The sequence below is a fragment of the Epargyreus clarus genome, unplaced genomic scaffold (assembly GCF_041222505.1).
Source record: "Epargyreus clarus isolate Ecla_fem2 unplaced genomic scaffold, WU_Ecla_fem_2.2 ptg000012l, whole genome shotgun sequence".
NCBI classification, from domain to species: Eukaryota; Metazoa; Arthropoda; class Insecta; order Lepidoptera; family Hesperiidae; genus Epargyreus; species Epargyreus clarus.
In genome coordinates this window covers 2,742,738-2,763,219 of record NW_027332220.1, presented here as the reverse complement: position 1 = coordinate 2,763,219, position 20,482 = coordinate 2,742,738, and the positions used below count along the sequence as shown (strand labels likewise).

The 20,482-nt window shown below is 37.8% G+C and overlaps 1 protein-coding gene across 1 annotated transcript in view; it reads left to right on the top strand.

Moving 5' to 3' along the window:
* Positions 1-20,482, top strand: part of LOC140746111 (uncharacterized) — a 35,958-nt gene that overhangs the window by 3,579 nt on the left and 11,897 nt on the right. Inside the window, exons 2-14 of the mRNA XM_073078121.1 lie at positions 5,804-5,972; positions 6,617-6,695; positions 8,324-8,570; positions 12,354-12,495; positions 13,299-13,388; positions 13,760-13,828; positions 14,210-14,315; positions 14,771-14,872; positions 15,352-15,465; positions 17,706-17,814; positions 18,214-18,453; positions 18,901-19,043; positions 20,195-20,263. Coding sequence (XP_072934222.1) covers positions 5,804-5,972; positions 6,617-6,695; positions 8,324-8,570; positions 12,354-12,495; positions 13,299-13,388; positions 13,760-13,828; positions 14,210-14,315; positions 14,771-14,872; positions 15,352-15,465; positions 17,706-17,814; positions 18,214-18,453; positions 18,901-19,043; positions 20,195-20,263 — 1,679 coding nt within the window. The remainder of the gene's footprint in view (positions 1-5,803; positions 5,973-6,616; positions 6,696-8,323; positions 8,571-12,353; positions 12,496-13,298; positions 13,389-13,759; positions 13,829-14,209; positions 14,316-14,770; positions 14,873-15,351; positions 15,466-17,705; positions 17,815-18,213; positions 18,454-18,900; positions 19,044-20,194; positions 20,264-20,482) is intronic.

Genomic DNA, 20,482 nt, shown 5'->3' with positions numbered 1-20,482 from the left:
GCCTTGGGTATTAAAATTAAATTTTATGTCTGTTGCTAATAATTACTGTCAATTCGTAAGCTCATATTATTATTTAAACGATATTTGTGTACAGAATTAGAATTTACTGAATATTTTGACGTAAGGTTCAAATTAAATAGGTATAGTCCGCGCCAAACTGCTAGTCCGCTCTGAAGTTGTTGCAAGCAGGTGTAGTCATACAATTTGCTATGGCGACGCGATTCCTTTCTATATTCAGAGCGGTCTAGCAGTTTTTCGCGGACTATACATAGATGATTTTGTAAACTGCGCGGTGTACTGGTTACGAAAATATTTTTTTATGCGGAGGGATCCGGTTTCCATTTCCGGCCAAGCAGAAATCTAATTGAAATTTAGATGCTATCCTAGGTCTAGGTGTTTTATTCACTGCCACCTTTAGTATAATGTATTGTTGTGAGCTGTCGTCAACCCATTACTGTCTTATTGCGCACTGGGGGCCTACCACCACCTTTTAAAAACCATCATAGTTCAGGAAAGTTTTATTTCCTCCTTAAAACATTAAAATATTCCGATATACACAGTTGAACAAACTTAAACCCTTATTAATTGTTCGCTTATCCATTGTATAAAACCAACTGAAATTGCCATATTTTGCTTAAAAAGTTAAATTTCCTGCAAAAAAAAGTAAAAGTATGATTAAAATAATATTGTTTTAAGAGATGGTAGAAACCCCTCGGGTCTCCTCCCAGAGTAACATGCGTTTTAGGGCTTTATCCACCACATTGGCTAAGTCCAAATCGGTGGATTTCACACACTCTTGAGAACTTTTTGAGAACTCTGGCATCTATGCGATGTTTTCTTTAACCGTTTAAGCAAGAGATTATTAGTTTCTAATACGCACAGCTTGAAAAATCAGATGAGCCTGAGTTTACAACCTCGGACCCTCCGATTAGGAGACTGAGTTTCTAACTAGGCTATCATCATTATCATCATCATCAGCCCTTTAATGTCCCACTGCTGGACAGTGGTCTCCTCTCAGAATGAAAAGGATTAGGCCATAGTCCACCGCGCTGGCCAAGTGCGAATTGGTAGACTTCACATACCTCTGAGTTTTTTTTAAATCTCAGGTATGCAGATTTCCTTACGATGTTTTCCTTCACCGTTTGAGCAAGTGATAATTAATTTCTAATACGCACATAACTTTGAAAAATCAGAGGTGCCTGGGATTAGAACCTCGGACCCCTCGATAAAGAGGCCGAGTTTCTTAACTACTAGGCTATCACTGCTGCTCAATTCGTTTTGAGTATTGAGTACAATGAAGTAGGTATTTAATTTTCAGCGTGTTTACGTTTTGTTGTTGGCTGAAGAATTTGGCACTGTGTCCGCGTGCATCGTTGATGTTCTATGAAAGTGTATTATAATTTCACTTTTTAAATATTCTTAAAAATTAAAAATTTGGTGAAAACAAAATTTTGACCCAGGTTTAGTGCTAGTTAGTTTTTTAATGGTTAGGGTTCCGTCTCATAAGGTTAAAAATGGAACCCTATATAAACCCTAATAGATAGTCATGTGAAGTTTTCACGGAGTATGTATAACGGCGTCCGCTATAACAACAAATACGTGCCTACTGCGTGGTAAGGGAGACAAAGTTGTCTTCCTTGCTTCCTTGGACCTATGCTGGAATACCTCTGATATACTTATCCAAAGCATTCAGTCCTCACGGGGAGCCGCATATATGTGGGAGACATCAGGTAGGAGTCTTATCTGGCGTTGATTACAGATGTCCATGGGCAGCAGTAGCTATCTACCATCAGGTGGACTGCATGCTCGTCTGCTACACTTATATGACACGCAAAAGTGTCAGTATATTTAATATCTATCGTAATAATATCGTTAAGAATACCTGTAATGATAGATGTAACGATAAATAAATAAATATATATGTCGGAGGAAGAGTCAGAGTTATTTAATATAACTTTAGCTATACTGTAACTTTAGTATTTTAGTAATGTTATTGGTACTTGATCAATCGAAGTCATTGTATAGCTTTCGAGGTATGTGGCGGCGCGGTGGGGAAACTTTGATAAGAACGGATGTGAGTGATCGAGGTGGATCATTATTTCGTTGTGCTTTGGAGCGTGTAGTCACTACCTTGAACCTGCTGCTCAAATCCTTTGTTTGTAAAGTAATATTAGTAGCATAGTATAGTTATTTTGTAAATCCGAAGTCATAAATGTAAAGAACAATAAATATTGTGATTACTGTATTTGTGCCTGCATCTACCCTATGACAACGCCCACAAAACCTATAGATTCTATCAATGATGTCGATGAGAGCCGTCCTTCTCCGACATATATATAAATATTATAAAAAACAAAAATAAAAGTTTGTAAAAGTAAAGTTGTTCTATCTATCTATCTATTTAATAAGGTTCCGTTTTTACCCTTTGGGTACGGAACTCTAAAAATCACCTTAATTGTTCCCAAAAACACAAAATATGTACATACATATGTATAAATTTAATCAATACACAGATATTGAAATACACAGATATCCAAATACAAAAGCAGACAGCGCAGCCAACGTCCATTTCATTAAAGACAATCCGGTCGCGAGACTGATCTCCTAATTGAGGGGTTGGACGCGGGATTAGGGCGTCCAATTTATTAACTCGTCCTCACTACCTTTGATCATGCATCGACGTATGGACCTCAACACCCCATTTCACCCTTCATGGGTTGCATTACTGAAAATCTGCGCGTGTGTATAAATTTGTGGTACATATACACTAGCTATTTATGTAGTCTGAGTAGGGTTGCCATGTCCATATTTTGGGAGCTAGGATCAGGATGTCTGGATATTTTGGTTAAAACAGGGCGTAGTTATAGGACGTAGCATGTTGTCTCTCAATATTTGCGAAATCTCAGAACTACTTAATAAATATGTATACAAAAATCTTATGCCCTGATTTTTGTATATTTAGGAAATCTGTCTTAGGCATCTGATTTCCTTGGTTTTATTATATTATTTATTAATCTCCTTAGGGACCTCGAATCTTATTGGAATCCATGTCATTTTAGTTGTACCATCTTGAAAAATAAATCTTATTTTGGTTGCAAATATATTATTACTGAAAGAATATTACGTACAATATTTCATTTATTGTACTGTATACTCCTTTTTATGTTTCATCAATGGTCTTCGAAATGAGGTTTTTTCAATATGCTGGAACACGTAGGTATGCCAACTCCACCAGTAGGTATTCACGATTCTAGTCAGAAGATGACAAATATCAGGACATGTCCTAAGAAAACTGTCTTGGAATGGGATACAATTGTCTTCACTATATTTATCAGCTTCCTAAATTCAATATCACATATGCGGAATATTTAAACAGAGAACGCATAAATTCAGGACACCACTCAATAACCATTTAAAAGATGCCAAAAATCGGGACACGTCCCGGAAAACGGGACGGCTGGCAGCCCGCAAGTATGAGTGAGTTGTTTTTTGAATCGGATGCAAAATGAGGGGTGCGCTAGTGTGTGTGTTTGCAAAATTTATACGTTGCATTGTTGCTTCGTCTTTGATGGATATCGGTACATTGAATTCGGTACGGTGTTCTGTGATCGGTTTCCGAAAAGGGGCGTGTTTTCATTGTGATAGGTTGTTGTTTTACTTTTTCCAAATTGTACTGAAAGATTGCTAGTTTTTTTAATTTATTTGTATATTTTTATGATTGTTTTTTTTCGAATTTTATTTTAATGACATGTTTTAACTATATGTGTGTGTTTATGTAACTTTATTTTTGCAACGCAATTTTATTGAAAATCCGTGTCAGTTGCTTTAATTTTTTTTAATATTTTTTAAATTATTGTGTTTTTAACTTTGCGAGTGTACTAACTAATAATGCAAGGTGAACTGAAGCTGTCGTTATGTCAGTGGAGAAGTTTTATGTTTATATGTAAGTAACTAGCTTTAAATAATATACAGGGTGGCGCAAAATTATTCACCCTATTTTGTTTTTGAATAACTTTTGTACTGTATAAAAAGTATTTTGAATAATGGAAATCATTACCAGGATCTGTAACTTTTTTTTTTGTGACAATTTGAAAATATGATATCTGTCAAGTGTCTTCCACCAGCGTTGATACGAATTTGCGCCTGTTTTATCATATTTTCCAAGACTTTCCTTAAGATTTCCGCCGGTAACACTTCGCATTCCAGTTGAATATTCTCCTTGACCCGTGACTCTTGACTCGATTGACCCGTGACTTCAAGTAGTCCCACAGAAATAAGTCTGGGATGGTTAAATCGGGTGATCTTGCTGGCCATGCCAAATAGCCAAAACAGGAGATTGCGCGATCAGGAAACATTTCTTTCAGAATATCCATTGTGGTTCGTGCTGTGTGTGCGGTTGTACTATCTTGTTGAATTCACATGTCCATCAAGCCCTGATCATCCAATTCCGGTACAAAAAAAAAACGTTTATCATGACCCTGTAGCGTTCGCCAGTAACAGTCACTGTATTGCCGATGGCGTCTTCAAAAGAATACGGAAATCACTCCTCCCGCATGAACGGCGCAAAAGACAGTGACTTTAATTGGATCTAATGACTCAACGACAGCAACAAGCCTAAAAAAATGCAGTTTTTCAGCGGGAAAGTCGTGGAAAATCGGGCGCAAATTTATGTTAACGCTGGTGAAATACACTTGATAGGTATCATATTTTCTCATTGTCAAAAAAAAAGTTACGGATTACAGTCCTGGTAAAGATTTCTATTAATCAAAATCACTGTTTTTATTCAGTACCAAAGTTATTCAAAAACAAAATAAAGTGATTAATTTTGTGCCACCCTATACTTGTTTTCTATGTTACTACATGGAAATAGGTGTTATCATTTTATATACACGTTTTCATAATAAAAAAATATATTATACCACTTTAAGGTATAATTCAAATTCACCTCCATGATTTACGGTGGCACGAAGCAACTACCTTTAGTTAAGGCTAAGCTTATTTAGGTTAAGAGTAGTTTCAATTCTATCGTTACTTAACGGATTTTTACCGAAGAGGGAGTTTAGGCTGCTGTTCTGTTTTTAGCATACTGCTGAGGGTAATATTTTCGAGCGTTACAAAAAAAAAATATGTTTTTTTTTCTAAATTTTAGAACTTTACATGATATGACATAGAATGTACGAACTTCTATTGCTTTAACTATCTTTGTGTACTACATTCTTGCAATAAATAAATTTCATTTCATTTCATTTCAATGAGGCGTACTATATGTATGCCTTATTCTTTGGCACCCCTTCAACCCAAACGCTTAACGGATTTTAAATAGTCTGAATTGTGGGACTCATATAAACTAGCCTTTTCGGTTAATCATTTTGAAGTAGTCGGGTTTTTTGGTTTTATCATAATTACTAATTTCAAGCAAACTAGCGGCAAAGGCAGATTTTAATACAAATAGTAATTGAATACGCCAGTTAGAAGAATGTAAAAAATGTACTTTCATGCGACTTGTGTACCTAAATCTTATATTTCGTCTTCCAATCGTCTAATAACCAGATATGGAATTAAGTGACAGCAAAATCCGCGCTCATTTGAAAAAAAAAAAACACCTTTATATTCTAATGTACATATTCGACTTAGTAAAATTACATATTTTTCATGATTAGCCGTCCCAAAGTTATGATCGGGTCAAATATGCCAAATCTCGTTTTCTATAGATAATGATTATGGTTGAATTTTCTACGAGGGGAAACTGGTCTACAAAAGATCCAATTTTAATTTAGTCTCATCTATTTTTTCTTTGTGTTAGGTCTCGACGAGAGCGGCGGCGGCGGCGGCGGCGACCCCGCGGTGCTCGCGATGGGCCCCGCCCGCCGGCCGCTCACGTACACGCGCGACGAACTGATGAAGCTGCGCAACTCGCCGCTGGTGAAGCGCGGGCTGGAGAACGCGTTTGCCGGCTGCGAGGCGCTCGCGCTGTGAGTACAACTTAAATTTAACCGTATACATGATGAATTTTTCAAACGGGCCTTCAGGGCCACATACATTACTTCCCAGAATTTGATCCTTATAAGCGACACTATCATATAATGGAATAATATAGAGGTGTATTTTTTTTTCAAAATGAATTCGTTCGATTCCCGGCTAAGGAAAAAGATATTTAAAAAAAACTAATGATGCAGTTTTAGTTTTTGTCAAAATCGGCCTCGTAACTCCTTTCAGCATTTTTCGCTAATCCTTATAGTTTCGGATTTGTCCCTGAAAGCCTATTTGAAAAATTTACCCTGTATAGTTTATAGTTAGTATAGTCCGCCCCAATCTGCTAGTCCGCTCTGAAGTTGTTGCGAGCAGGTGTAGTCATACAGTTTGCTATGGCGACGCGATTCATTACTATATTCAGAGCGGACTAGCTGTTTTATGCGGACCATACATACAATGAAATAAATCAATTTGGCGATCCGTGATGCAAAACAGTCGAAATGTTCCGCATTTAATCACTGGCATAGGCGGTCATTTAAATGACGATTTTATGTTTATATTCGGAGTGCTTGTGTGCTTATATTTATCTCTTCTACTATAAGGCTAGAAGAGCATCATAATAATTATTTTTATTTTTCTGCAGAGTACTGAAGAAGCGATCGGATTCACCGAATGAGGATGATCGAGGGGCTCGTGGGGATGCTCCCAACGAAAACCATAAGGTAAGAAACCTCTTACTTCCTTACATCATTCCATAAATTCTTCAAGGTTCAGTAGTCCACTTCTTCATGTCCAGGAAAAGCTGTTTAGACCTCGCTGCGGTCAGTTATGGGTGTTGGTCTACTCTATGTCATTTTGGAAAACAAAGTGAGTGATGCCATTTTAGACGGAAAATATATTACATGTCCTTTTAATTAATTAATTTAATGTATTTCGATCGTATGTAATTATGTATGTATGGTCCGCCATAGAGAGTGACGGATTTTATTATATGAGATGTCATTGGATTCTTCAAAATTGTATGAGGAACATAGTTAGGCAACATTATTTTCCTTGTCATAATTTTTTTCGTTTATATAATAATTACTACTGACATTTGTATATTTTTTTTCATAAAGTTATAATTAATAGGAAACAAGCATGCAATCCAACTAAAGGTAAATGGATGTTAACCTCTTTCAAAATAGTTCTACTTAAGTTTGGCCACAGAAGCGTTGCTACCTCCGAGGACTGAGCTTAAACGACGCAGACATAGATTAGTAAAGATACTTCGCCGCCTTGAAATTGAATGAAGCCACAAATGGCTTATTAGTAAGTACTTTTTTTGAATTCTTGACAAATAAAAACATTTTTAGAGAAAATTTACGAATAAATAACTAATACTGCGTAATTTACATAATAAATAAATATTAAATAATTATTTCAAATATTTTAAGGACATTTTAGCACGGAGACGTGGCAAAACTTGTTTTACGCAACTATTTCAATTCTCAAAACTGGGTACATTTTCTTGTTAGGAGTGAGTAATCTTTACTAATCTGTGGACGCAGATAAATCTCTCCCTTACAAAACCGGAATATACACAGCAGCGCTTAACACTGCCGTTATAAAAGTAGATAATGCGTTTAAGAATATTATGCTGTATGTTTCATAATACAGTCGTAATATCATTCCTTCGTATGATAAACGACAACTTCATTCATGAGCTCATTCATACAAACTGCATTAGATTCAAATGAGTTATACATTTTGTATGAATAAGGTCATCTTTGTTTATGTTTTGTATCCGGATATTGCACTGTTTAAATTATACTTTCAAAGATATTTTTATTATGCTTAATGTGGTAATGGTTACTTTGGTTATTTCAATAAGTAGGTATTACCTGGTAATAACTATTATGCTCTCACATTGTTTAATATGTAATACAATTATAATATAAATACAATTATGTAAATTGCAGATGTACAAACATGTTAATATGGAGTTGCATGGCAACGTCACCGTTGTGAGGCTTCATAAAATATGACATACCACTCATAACCATTAAAACAGTTTTTTGATTAAAATGTTTTTTTTTTTAAATCTCATTTTAAAGCAATACAATAAGATGGCGCTTTAAACTGGTAAAGACACCATTTTATTTACCTTTGAAGTAATTTTTTTTGCAGAATTTGAATACACGAAACGACTTTACTCATGTTTGGTTCGTTGCGAGGTTTAATTACGACTTGTCCGTCATTGCTAGGGTTAACTTAACAGCCATCTAACCACATATAATTCGTATGATTGTAACAGACTGTAAACTTTTTTCTAAGTAACATTGATGTAACGTTCCCTTTGGCACCGTAGGGCGTGTACGGCCGCGAGCGGGACCGGGACCGGGAGCGCGAGCGCCGCTCGGCGGACCCGCGCGAGCGCGTGCGCAAGGAGAGCGAGCCGAGCGGCGGCGGCATCGTGCTGTCGCCGCAGCGGCGCTCCTTCACGTCGGGCTGCGGGGCGCCCGCTGCGGCAGCACCACCGCCGCATCTAGCACGCACCAGGCCCGATTCCCCGCTGTCGCAACAACATCCGCCGCAGCAGAAGACCGCTGAACAGGGTGAGTGCAAACATATTGGATCTAGGTTGCTGTTTTACGCAAGAAAAGCGAAAGGAATTAAAAAAAAAACTAAGGTATTTAATTTTTTCGAGCGCCGTTTTTGCTACAATATCCACCGCAGCTGAAGACAGTCGTGAAAGGTGAGTAAAATCACATTGTGTGACATTTTCTGTTATGCAGGAAAATACGGCAAAATATCTTTTTGAACGCCGCTGTTGCAAAAACATCCGCTGCAGGAGAATATCGTCGAACAAGCTAAGTAAAAACACATTGCGTCAAATTTTCTGTTATAGGAGAATTAGACAAATTACTGTAAAATATCTTTTCAAGCGTCGCTGCCGCAGCAGCATCTGCGGTAAAAGGGCTGAGCAAAAAAGGTGTCAATTAGTTTTATCAATCTTGCGTTTAACAGGGAATAAGGCCGAGAAAATATAAAAAAAATAATGTAATAGAAGTAGTTTCCCGCGTCATTGTCTTCGTACCTCCACCGAAGTAATAAACCGCTGAGTAAGGTACACCTCCCGCGTACTACCAGGCCCGATCCGGTGTTGTCACAACAGTAGTCGCATAAGTAGAAAGCCGCCGACCAAAGTACAAACGGTTGTGTTATTGCGTATTTACTTGTGTGTTTATAGCAAGATCCTACGTTATCGTTTTGTCGCTTTACAGTAAGGTTATATATTTTTATGTAATATGGGAGTAGCAGACGAGCATTTAGTTCACCTGATGGTAAGTGGCTACTTGCCGCTCATGGACGTCGCAGATAGGATTAGATATTCCTTCCTGAGGTTGGCTACAGATGAGCCGCTTCCCCTGAGAATTAAGCTGGAACGCCTCCGAAAAGTATGTCTCCTTACTACACTCTTCAAACCAAAACACAGCAGCGTTTAACATTGCTCTTTGTAATAGGTGTGGCGGTGATGCCGCCGGAGTCGAACCACAAAGGGTTCTACCACCTCCAAATTACATAGCTACGAAAGAGACAGATAGATTAATTTTCCGAGCGTCCCTATCGCACTGAATCAAAATCAAAGATATCAAAGCAAACACCGCACAACAACCTACACTATACACACTATTAACATGTAAATACGAGTATCGCGGGGGTGGGCTCTGTGCAGCCTCCCTCGATCAAATATTGAATTTCATCCCGGCGGCCCGGCAGACAGAAAACAAACAAATATACCCGTGATATGACCGTGTCCACTTAATTGTTGGGCTTCCACCGCGCTTGGAGGGTACTACAGGTACTAATAATGTCTATAACTAGCTGTGCATCTGTTTCTGGCTAGGTATGCTGCCTGTCTGTAAATATTGATTGATTTGTAGGGGTGGTTTGTGATTTTGAAAGTATAGGTAATTTTGCCGATTACTTAAAGGTTGTCGTGTGTGTGTATGCCTTTTGATATGATTGGTCAGCGATATAGTAGAATATGTTTCAAGGCAATATAATATGGTATAGTACATTCTTGTGTGAGTTGAATTGTATGAAAAATGTCCAATGAAAAGTATTTTTTTAGATATCAAATTATGACTTTTTCGTTTGCTATTTTTTATCTTTAAAAAAGCAAGCAGTCTATTTAATGGTAAGTTATCCTGCTGTCCATCGACATCTGTAACCAAATCCATATCACTTAGGAGTTTTACCTGAAGCCGATAACTAATGCCATGCCACTTCTGAGGATTAAGATGATTGCATATGTAAGTCCATTTCACCGAAACGCAACAACTGCTTCAAACTAGAAATATATGTGGTGGTGGTACCTCCCCAATCAAACCATACTGCTTCTAGCATCTTTTAACACTTTAAATCAGGTTGCCTTGTCTAGCCTTAATAATTTTGGTACCTTGATTAAATATTTCACAACCGATACAACATTTGCGCCCCTTTTCATGTCCCTAACTGGGCAGGGGTCTCTCCTTACAACAGGGGAGATGTGGAGTGCACTCCATTAAGCCCTGAAGCTAATATGATAAAAACAATTACGCCTCTTTGAAAGAAAATTGCAGCATTATTATTACAAAATTTACAACGGGAAATGCAAATGGTTCTTTCTTCTTTCTTTTCTTTTTCTAGAAAGGAGAAATATCAAAATAATATTAATTTCTACTTCTTTCTTTTTTTCGAATTGTTAACATTTACGCTGTACCTAAATAAAATAAACAATGTATGCCTCTTTGTAGCCCGTTTTTTTTTTTTGGTTTACGAGGGGGAAACCTTCAAAAGGTACCCACCCGGTGTCGTGGGGGCGACGTAGGGTTATGTGGGATTCTTGCCGCACTAAAACCCCATCATAAATGTAATGGCTAAAATCATTGTAGCCCTTTCATTGTTTTATTGTTGTAACATTTTTAGTTACACATTATTGTTTTACGTTCATTCGTCGGCGGACCTGTATTTATTCGTCGTATGTGTTTTCCAATATCGTTGGAAAATTTTTCGTCGGCGTTTCCTTTTACGTTTTAGCGTCCGAGGAAATTTCAGAGCGAGTTGCACCGGTATTGATTGGGTCAAAATATTTGTTTTCTGCATAACGTACGATATTCGCTATTGGGGTGCTTTTGTTTCATTGAATTTAAATTATATTTTTATAGTATTGAAATAACCATAGAGCATGCATTTCGCCAGATGGTAAGTGGCTATTGCCGTCCATGGACATCTGTAATCAATCCTAGATAGGATTAGAGTCCTACTTGAGGTTGATCACAGATGCGCCGCTACCCCTGAGGACGAAGCTGGAATGTCTCTGAAAAGTATGCTTTCCATACAACATCCTTCAAACCAGAACACAGCAGCGCTTAACGCTGCTGTTATTGGATAAATGTAATGAAATAAATGTGGCGGTTCTACTACCTTCACCATAAAGGCCGAATTTTTACACTTTGCACACCTTAAGAACCTTTTTAGAGACATCTATTCACTATTATTTCCTTCAACATGACAACGTACAATTCACTTGTAATACGCAAATTATAAAATACCATTAAATATGTCCAAATTTTGTAGTTGAGATTTCAATTCCTTCCATCTCGAAAGATGAGGTATTTCAATCCGATAGGTTTCGTTGTTAAGTACATTTTAGTATCCCTGGCTTCACTAGTTATCATCATCGTCATCATCAACCCATTACTGTTGCACTGCTGGGCACGGATCTCCTCTCAGAATGAGAAGGATTAGGCCATAGTGTACCGCGCTGTACAAATGCGGATTAGTAGTACTTCACATACAATTGAGTTTTCGTTTTTTATAAAAATCTCTCAGGTGTGCAGGTTTCCTTACGATGTTTTCCTTTACCGCTTAGCAAGTGATAATTAATTTCTAATATGCACATAATTTTTATAATCAGAGGTGGATTTGCACCTCGGACCCCTCGATCAAAAGGCCGAGTTTCTTAACATTTTATTATGTAACGGGTACTCGTGATATGCGAGTTTCTTAACCACTGGGCTATCACTGCGTTTTGTTATAAGATTAAGTTATAATTATACCTAAATATTATTATATGTATACTAGCTGACCCGGCAAACGTTGTGTTGCCATATAAATAAAAAAAAATGTTAAGGGTGAGCAACCCTTATCACTTAGGGGTATGAAATATACATAGATAGTAGCCGATTCTCAGATCTACAGAATATGCATATAAAATTTGGTGAAAATCTGTAAAGCCGTTTCGGAGGAGTACGGTAACTAACATTGTGACACGAGAATTTTATAAATAAGATTTGTTTCTATTCACCGTGTCGTTATATTAAACGTGTGCATAATAAAATGTTTCTGTGCAGCGGGCCGCCGCATCGGCTCCGGTCGGATAATGGTCCGCGACGAGGCGGGGCGCGGGCGCGAGGAGGGCGAGTACCGCAGCACCGCGGAGCCGTACCGCCCGCCCGCCACGCGCGGCGACCACGCCCGCTCCAACAACGACAGGTGAGATTATATACCTTAGTGTTGATTTGTTTTTTATTTATTGTTCAATATAGGTCTCGAGCAGTGGCGGCGTAAAACCTACATTTTATGTGGGAAAAATACTTTTTGCGGGGCCCTCTGCCACAATACAATGTAAACAGTGGCGGACTTAGGTCGTCGGCGGAAAGTGGACGGAGGTCTCTAGTCTAAAAAGTTGATTTGATTGAACAAAATTACAAATGTCACATAGATTTCAGTTGGTGAGTTAAATCCGGCGACTTTTTTTTTCGTTGACCGTTAGTGGCGCGAGGCCCTTTGGGTCGCTAGACTATGGGCGGTCCACCTCGCCCACGCCTTACACTGCCTCTGGTCTCAAGTCCCCCTATTTTATAATGTTACACACAGCGTCGGTTAACATTGATGTTATTAAGAAGAAATAAGTGTGCCGGTAGTGCCTTCGGAATTGAACCACACTGGGCTTTTTTATAACCTTCACATATATTTAAATAGAAGTGGCAAATGAGCACTCGATCCAACTGATGCTATGATGGTATGGCTACTGCCGCCTAATAACATTTGTGATTAACTCCGAATGAGATAGTGACATGCGATTAATTCCTACTTGATAGTAAATATTCTTACTTTTTTGATTTGATAAGGTGTTTTTGTGTTTATCTTTAAATGTGTCTATACATCTAGGGTGGGTGTTATGAGTGTAAAATATGTCTAGTATTTTTTCCTTCGTTCATTCTTTGTTATGCCTTACCTTTTTTTCCTTCATTCATTTTTTCTTTCTTCTCATGTCTTTTTATTTCTCTTGTCAGGTTCGATCGTCGCTCGTTCAGCCGCGACTCCTTCTCCTCTGACATCAAGAGGGAACGGGACGATCGATTCAACAACGATAAGAATCACAGGTAATTATTTTTTTTTTTTTTTTTCACTAGTGACTGACTGAAATTCGTTTTGCAGCTGAAATCGAAACCTATAACAAAATTTGGGTTTTCGTCCTAGTTTAGGCAAAAATCAAAATATTTTTAGATTTTTACGCAGTTTCCTGGAATTTAGAGATTTAATACATTCATAGAAACATTTATACAAGTTAAGTTATTTTACGTCTTTTGCTTTAATAGGGGTACACAAAAAGTGAAATATATAAATATTATATTATCTATATTAGGTATATATAAAAGACTGTTATATTTGATGTACAAATTATTCCTGTAATCATTCATTTTTTATTAATATAAATTATAAGCAAGTAATTAAATAGTTTTAGTAATTTCAGAGATGACAACCGTAGATCGGGTGGTCGCTTCTCTCAACGACGCTTTGAGAAGGAAGATGAGCCCGAATGGTGAGTGTGAACACTTTTAATCTTGGTATAAAAAATATAGTTTTGAAGTTAAATTAAAATGAATACATTATGTATACTTTTAAACATTATGAACTTTATTTTAGTAGTCCCATATTCAATCATTGGACTCTGAAAAAAAAAAACCGTAGTTAAAGGTCATCCCAGTAAAACATTTAAAAACAATTTGAATTGATCACACATGTGAACAACTGTTTGTTTTCGTCATCAAAATAATATTTTGTGAATATTATATTAGAAAATTTTTCAAAATGTGTTTTAAGATGATAGAGTCACATGATTAAATCCTAAGTAATATGATAGACACGTCATCAAAAATCAGACTCGCTAAAATATAATATAAAGACTTTATAATACGTACAGGTTTAGCGGAGGGCCGACATCCCAACTGGAGACAATTGAACTGCGTGGTTTCGACGAGCCGATCAAGAAGAATGGTAGCTCCAACAATTCTAGTAAAGAAAACGATGTAAGAACAAAATTCTATTTAAATTCTTTTATTTTTAAATATCTTGTGCATAAACAGTGAAGTCGTATTGTGAGGAATCCATACGTCGATATCAAAAATCTTAAGGCTATATGAAATCAACCAATCTAGACTAGGCCAACAAATTGAACTGCTTAAACTCCTTTTACTCAGTGTAGACCTTTAGACATTTGTAGACTTTGTATTATTTCTTAAAAAGGCGTTATCTACAAATGGACCTACATTAGGGGTCCCTGTGTCATGGTTGCTATGAACACAGACATACACGATAGAAAACATCTAGACCTAGAACGGAAATCTAAATATATGATTCATATATCTGTCTAACCGGGCGTCGAATCAGTAACTCTCAGCGCGTCAGACCGGTATGCTAACCGCTTGGTCACGAGTTTCGACAAATTTGTGAGTTGTATATGACATTAATATTGTGTTTGCAGCGGTGGAACAGCAGCGGCGGGGGCGCGCGGTCGCCGGCGGAGCGCTGGCGCGCGGAGGCCGAGCCGCCGCCGCCGCTCGACGACTCGCTCGACACCAACAACGTGAGACTACTATCCCTATTATGTCGTTCATTCGTTCATTCGTACAGTCATTCACTTATTCGGCGATCCATAGTCCATCCTACCAATCCATTTTATACTTATGTACTTTTTTGTTTAACTGTCAAATAATGCGACAAAATATGTATTTAACAGCTAAAAAAGTTTAACTGTAACTCTTTCATACTGTCTGCATTTTAGAAAAAATATATATAATGAATTTAGAACAATTTAGAAAATATGATCATATCACGTGATCCACATTATTTATAACGCTCATGTAAAGTGACATGACTATTTTTAATATACTGTAATTATTTGATACATGGCAAAAAACGAGAATTGGACGAAACTATGAAATGCAATGTCTTCCGAGATATCTATCTATTTATATACATATCATTAATAAAACCACACCGTAAAAGTATTATCATTTCTTATTGTTTAAAAATATCAACATTAATGATTGAATGTGTGTATAGGACAAAGATTCAGGCGTGGAGACGAAGAGCGAGGAACCAGCGATTCTCAACGACCACGCCGACTTCAATCTGGACGAATTCCTCAAGTTTGACACCATACCCGATGTGCTCACGGTAAATAGTGTTTATTTTTTTTATACTAAAACATATAACACCTACCATAAACTATGTTTCTATACATAGTTTCTATACGATAGAAGGCTATGTATAGAACGATAATACATAAATTGTTGATGTAAATATTATTTATGGATAGCGAAAGGATGGTTTTATTAGAGTCGACAACGTGCATCTTATAGATGTCGCTTGTGATCGCACATATAATAAAAATGAAACAATATCTAAATAAGTATATGTAAGTTGTACGGGTATCGGGTATCGTATGTGTCGACGTCCTGAGGATTGATTTTATTCTATAACTATGTGGGAAAGAAATATTTAAGGTCAAATAAATAGTCAAGTAGTAATAATCAAGTCAAGTAGTCAATAATCGCTGAACGCTTACTTACAATCCTGAAATTTAAAATAAGGGTCGCGGTGAATACGGGCAAATGTTACTATGCAATATTGGCCCATGTGTGTGCAATGTACACTTATATAAAATGTATGTTACACACGCGTATAGTATAAAATGGGCGACAATAACGGCGGGTACAGGTGACGCTTGCTCTAAGTTGCTGGTATAGCGTTGTAAATACTCTGCCTACATATAATCTGTCTTATAAACTCGTTTCTACCTATTTTTTTATTGACGACGGGGAAACCTTCAAAAAGTACCCTATGCCGTGGGAGCGACACGGGGTTATGTGGGCTTTTTACTGCACTAAAACCTCCCCAGTGGCCGTTCTCGGCGCTGCGTAGAGGGCTTCGGGATCTCCAAAGGAACGCAACCGGAGTAAAACTCGTTTTACCTGATGTGGGGATATTATAGATAGAGAGATAGATATATTATTTATTTCAACAACTTAAGCTACAACAACAAATTATAATACATAATAAACAATGAAATCCAAAAACACGTACGGAAACACAAAATTAAATACTTATGAACTACATTTTCTCAAGAAATAAAGTTATAGAGAATATAAAAAACTCTGAAAATAATAAAATAAAAATAAAAAAAGAAAACAAAAAAATACATAATCGAGTGTTGCAGCTAAAGCTCATAAAAAACCCAGATTGGATCTCGGCAACTGATTTTCAGCCCGGACCGTTGCGAACGTTGCTCAGAAGGCTGTACCGTGTACATCGTGTCATGAGCTGTAAACGGGAGATAAAAGAAAAAAAAAATGTGTGTGTGTCAGCTACGACGCACGATTGGAGTTTACTCCTTACGAACGATAATTATGATATATATCGAATAGAAAAAAAGGGTAAATGAACGCATCTGCTAAAAAGATAAGAGAAACAAACATATATCTGTAATTATTCGGATTATTTATATTACTTCAATAATGCGTATTACATAAAGTATGTTACAAAATAATATAAATAATAATAATAATTGTGTTCAATCTATACAAATCCAATTTTAGGATGATTGATTTCTTTCACTTTGAATTATAATATCATTCTTAAATACTGTAATTATAGGTTTGTGGTAACTGAAATACGATACGTGAACTTCGGAAGTTACATGAGTTATGAATCGTGAAAACACCGCATCAATAGTTGTACCATATCTAGCGCGCAACACACACGTACAAACATACGCACACATTCAACTCTCAGACTGGAGGTAGTGAACTATACAGTGAGACTACGAAGTATCGCGCTAAGAGGAGACCCCGAGAATGAGATACGCTGTGTAATGTATTCCATCTCATTCTTTTACACGTTCAATCCTACAGATATATATGTTTGTCTCTTTCTACGTAACGCCTCAACTTTTCGTGTTACACTTGATTTTACTCCTCATAAAATTTCCGTACCGGGCCTTATAACTCAAATCGTTTCTTAAGGAGTAAACTCCAAAAATCTTCTACCCTTTTTCTACTAATTTATATGTACATGCATATGGCTTTCCAACTTGTTCTCAAAGCTAGGAATGCATCTGTAATCAGATAAAAATGTTCACGTCTCCAGTTATAAAGAGATATTTATAGTTCTTTGCCTAATAATATTGTCACCATCAATTAAATATTGTCCCATAGCTGGGTGTGGGTCTATTTTCTGGGTAAAATTGGAAGGCCATAGGCCAGGCCAGAAGGCCATTAACCATGCTCGCCAAGCGTGGGCTGGTAGACTTCACACTTCTTTCAGACTTTTTTCAGAGAGCTCTCAGGCATTTCCTTTCCTAACAGTGTGATATGAAAACGGTTATATGCTTACATTATGTACGTTTTTGTATTTAGAATGGTAGCAGCGAGACCGAGGGTAGCCGCTTCAGTAGGTGGTTCCGCAGGGAGAGTCCGACGAACGACACTCGTCACTATGAGAGGATTTTTAACAATATGGTTGATGGTGAGTGTATGATATTAACATTTTTGTGTAGATATTAGTTTTTTGCGATTTTCTGTGTAAATATAGCGCCGTATATAAATGAAAAAATGTAGGATTGACCTATCAACGAGTGTAGAATGCGGTATTTTATATGCAAGCATTTGCAGTATGTGGGTATATACAAAGAATGATAGAATAATATACGCCAATCAAATTTAGTGTTTTTTTATCTGATTGGTAATACCATTTGGGCGTATGTATGTATATCTTATTATTTGAAATCATATGTGCGGTATTGTTGGATTCATCTAAATTGTGCAGGTGACAGTATATATATTTTTATGTAGTCGATTTTTTTGTTTTATAATAATTTCCTAAGCTATATGTGATCTAGTAATAATATAAGTTTCCCAATTTTAGATCTGGACAAATCAACGCGCATCGACCCGCCGCCCGTGAGCGAGACGTCGCACGTGTTCGCGCCCATCTCGCCCGTGGGCATGCCGATGCCGAGCATGGCCGGCATGGGCATGGGCGGCATGCCCAGCATGGCGAGCATGGGCAACATGCAGAGCATGCCCGCGGCGCCCCGCCAACCGGCGCCGCCGTCGTTACTCGATCTGCTGAGGCGGGCCAACGCCAACCCCGATACTAGACCTGGTGAGTGAATGATGGTGAATGGAGTGAGTTGAGTGGTTTTTGCGAGACGTCGCACGTGTTCGCGCCCTTATCGCCTGTGAGCATGCCTATGGCGGGCATGGGCATGGGCAACATGCAGAGCATGCCCGCCGCGCCCCGTCAGCCCGCGCCGCCCTCGCTGCTCGATCTGCTGAGGCGAGCGAATGCCAATCCGGATACGAGACCTGGTGAGTGTGTGGTAGGGAATGATGAATGTAGTGAGTTGAGTGGTTTTGATAGGTCTTAGAGACTGAATAAAGTCTTATGATTATGATAATTGTATTTATTTTATTTTCGCTAATTCATTTTTAAAGTGTTAATAAAGTACTAGAATTTGAAATAAAAATTTTATAAAACTAAAGTTCTACTTTATACTAAAAACTGTTTTAAAAATTATGCTCCATCATTATGTTGTTTTGTTCCCGGCAGCCAACAACTACGTGCCGGAGATGAACTCCGTGGGCGCTAAGATCCACAACCTGGAGGAGCTGGAGGCGCGGCTCCGGCCGCAGCACTCCGCGCCGCACGCCGCCTCCGCCGCGGAGGCCGACATGTCCGCGTTCAAGCGGCTGGTCAATATATTATAATACACGCGTCACACACGCGTTTTTGAAGGTGGTAGAACCCTTTGTGGTTCAACTCCGGCGGCACCACCGCCACACCTATTTCTACCTAATAACAGCAGTGTTAGGCGCTGCTGTGTTCCGGTTTGAAGGGTGTGGTAAGGGAGACAGACTTTTCCGAGGCGTTCCAGCTTAGTCCTCAAGGGTAGCGGCGCATCTGTGGCCGACCTCAGGTAGGAATATCTAATCCTATCTGGGGTTGATTACAGATGTCCATGGGCGGCAGTAGCCACTTACCAACAGGTGGACTGCATGCTCGTCTGCTACTCTTAAATTATAAAAAAAAAAAAAGAAAAACACTGAAGACATGACAACCGCGGGCCGGATCTGAGCTCGGTGAAGATCCACAACCTGGAGTTTTTAGATGCTGTTTAAACTGCGATTTCTTTAAATGTTGCATAGTAGAAAATGTAATCACAAACAAAAAAACATACCAACACACACATAAGGATAACATACACATAAAGAAAAATGTTGAAGTTAGGTTCCAATCTGGTGGTAATGTAAAAAGAAACATAGTCATTCATAATTTCTGTGTATTGGTCTACAAAACATAGACATTGAGTTTCATTTTTATACTGATTCCCAATTTCTGATTTTAGATTTCGTTAATAGCGCCACCTTACTCTTCTAAAATTATCTCGTCTTTCCACATACATTATTTCATCATACACATGTGCTAAATTTCATTGACATCGGTTTAACAACTTACTTTACACTGAAGCTACTCCGTAGAACCCAGTTCATAACATTTGGTAACAATGCCCTGTTAGATTGACCTTGAGTTATCTCTAATGTTGTCTTTTTAACCGACTTCAAAAAAGGAGGAGGTTTCTCAATTCGACCGTATATATTTTTTTTTTACCACACTTTTATTAGCTTGGGTTGTATCTATGTATGTAACGGAATATTTGAACTCGATTTTACCCACTATGAATGATCCGATTAATTTAAAATTTTGAACAATTATCAAGAACCGATAACAATAATTAATAATTTTATCCCATTCTCCTCAACAGGATCGTCAGGATTAAGGGATTTCCTTGTGCGATTTTAGCATATTTTTTTAATTTTTAAACTATTTTTTTTTTGCAACACAGATGGCGCAAGTGACTGGTGGACATGCTGTGGCGGCCGAACAAAGGCAGCAACCTATGAGTTTACTTCAGGTGGGCTATATACTACTTGTTCAATATATACAGTGTCGATTTTCCAAGCGTAAAAAAATATATACAGGGTGAATTTTTCAAATAGGCCTTCAGGGCCAAATCCGAAACCATAAGGATTAGCGAAAAATGCTGAAAGGAGTTACGAGGCCGATTTTGATAAAAACTAAAACTGCATCATTAGTTTTTTAAAATATCTTTTTTCTTAGCCGGGAATCGGTA